Source organism: Pygoscelis adeliae, unplaced genomic scaffold (genome assembly GCF_000699105.1).
Source record: "Pygoscelis adeliae isolate BGI_AS28 unplaced genomic scaffold, ASM69910v1 Scaffold189, whole genome shotgun sequence".
NCBI classification, from domain to species: domain Eukaryota; kingdom Metazoa; phylum Chordata; class Aves; order Sphenisciformes; family Spheniscidae; genus Pygoscelis; species Pygoscelis adeliae.
Window position 1 is genome coordinate 813,766 of NW_008825543.1, and position 821 is coordinate 814,586.

Sequence of the window (821 nt, forward strand, 5' to 3'; positions counted from 1 at the left end):
TTTGCCAGCGTAGGCTGTGAAAAGTTAGTGTGAATCTTTTTGCAAAAGTTCTGCTGGTTTCATCTTCATTGCCTTCTCTCTCTCTTCTCTGAGGCACCTGCTCCCTTGGAGAGGTGCTGGGTGTGACGGGACATGGATGAGGCTGTAATCCCTTTGCTGAGTGTCCATGAGTCCCGGCTGTGTGTGTGTGTGTGTTGAGGCTGGAGCAGGTTTTCAGGCAGTTGCTGTGCTTGGGGCAGTGCTAGGGACCTGCAGCAAAAACCCCAGCTTTTTCTGGTCACCTCTCTCGGTGGATGCCTGGATGGCTGCTTTCCCCTGGACCCAGCTGTGCTGGTGGGAGTGAATACTGCTGCTGGCCCCAGATCAACTCCTGCAACTGGTCTGGGATGTGTCCTCGCCTGACTCCTGCCACAACCCCAGACAGGGCAGGAGCACTGCGAAGAGCCTCCCCGGGGACGTGGGGGCACGAATGGGGGTCAGGGGTGGGGGATGAGGTGCTGCGGGCTGGCCTCTGAGGGAGCATGGTGTGAAAGAAAGAGCCTTTATACCTTGTTTCCTCCTGGCAGGGTGATAAATGCGGGGAAGAGCCAACACAATGAGGACCAGGCGTGCTGCGAGGTGGTGTTTGTGGAGAGGAGGACCAGCCCAAGGGGCCGGTTGCCATCCAGGGAAGGCGGCGGGGAGCTGGATGGGGTGAGAGCCAGGGTGGTGTGTGCAGGCAGGGACGTGACAGGGAGGATGCCCAGTGGCAGGACACGAGATGGGGCATGTGGCGATGCGTGCACACCACTGCTTCCCCAGGGATTCCCTCGGGTCCTAGA

The 821-nt window shown here is 59.2% G+C and overlaps 1 protein-coding gene across 1 annotated transcript in view; it reads left to right on the plus strand.

Moving 5' to 3' along the window:
• The first annotated feature begins 489 nt into the window (after window positions 1-489).
• The window catches only part of PPM1J (protein phosphatase, Mg2+/Mn2+ dependent, 1J), a 7,840-nt gene continuing 7,508 nt past the window's right edge, over window positions 490-821 (plus strand). Inside the window, exon 1 of the mRNA XM_009331972.1 lies at window positions 490-693. Coding sequence (XP_009330247.1) covers window positions 490-693 — 204 coding nt within the window. The remainder of the gene's footprint in view (window positions 694-821) is intronic.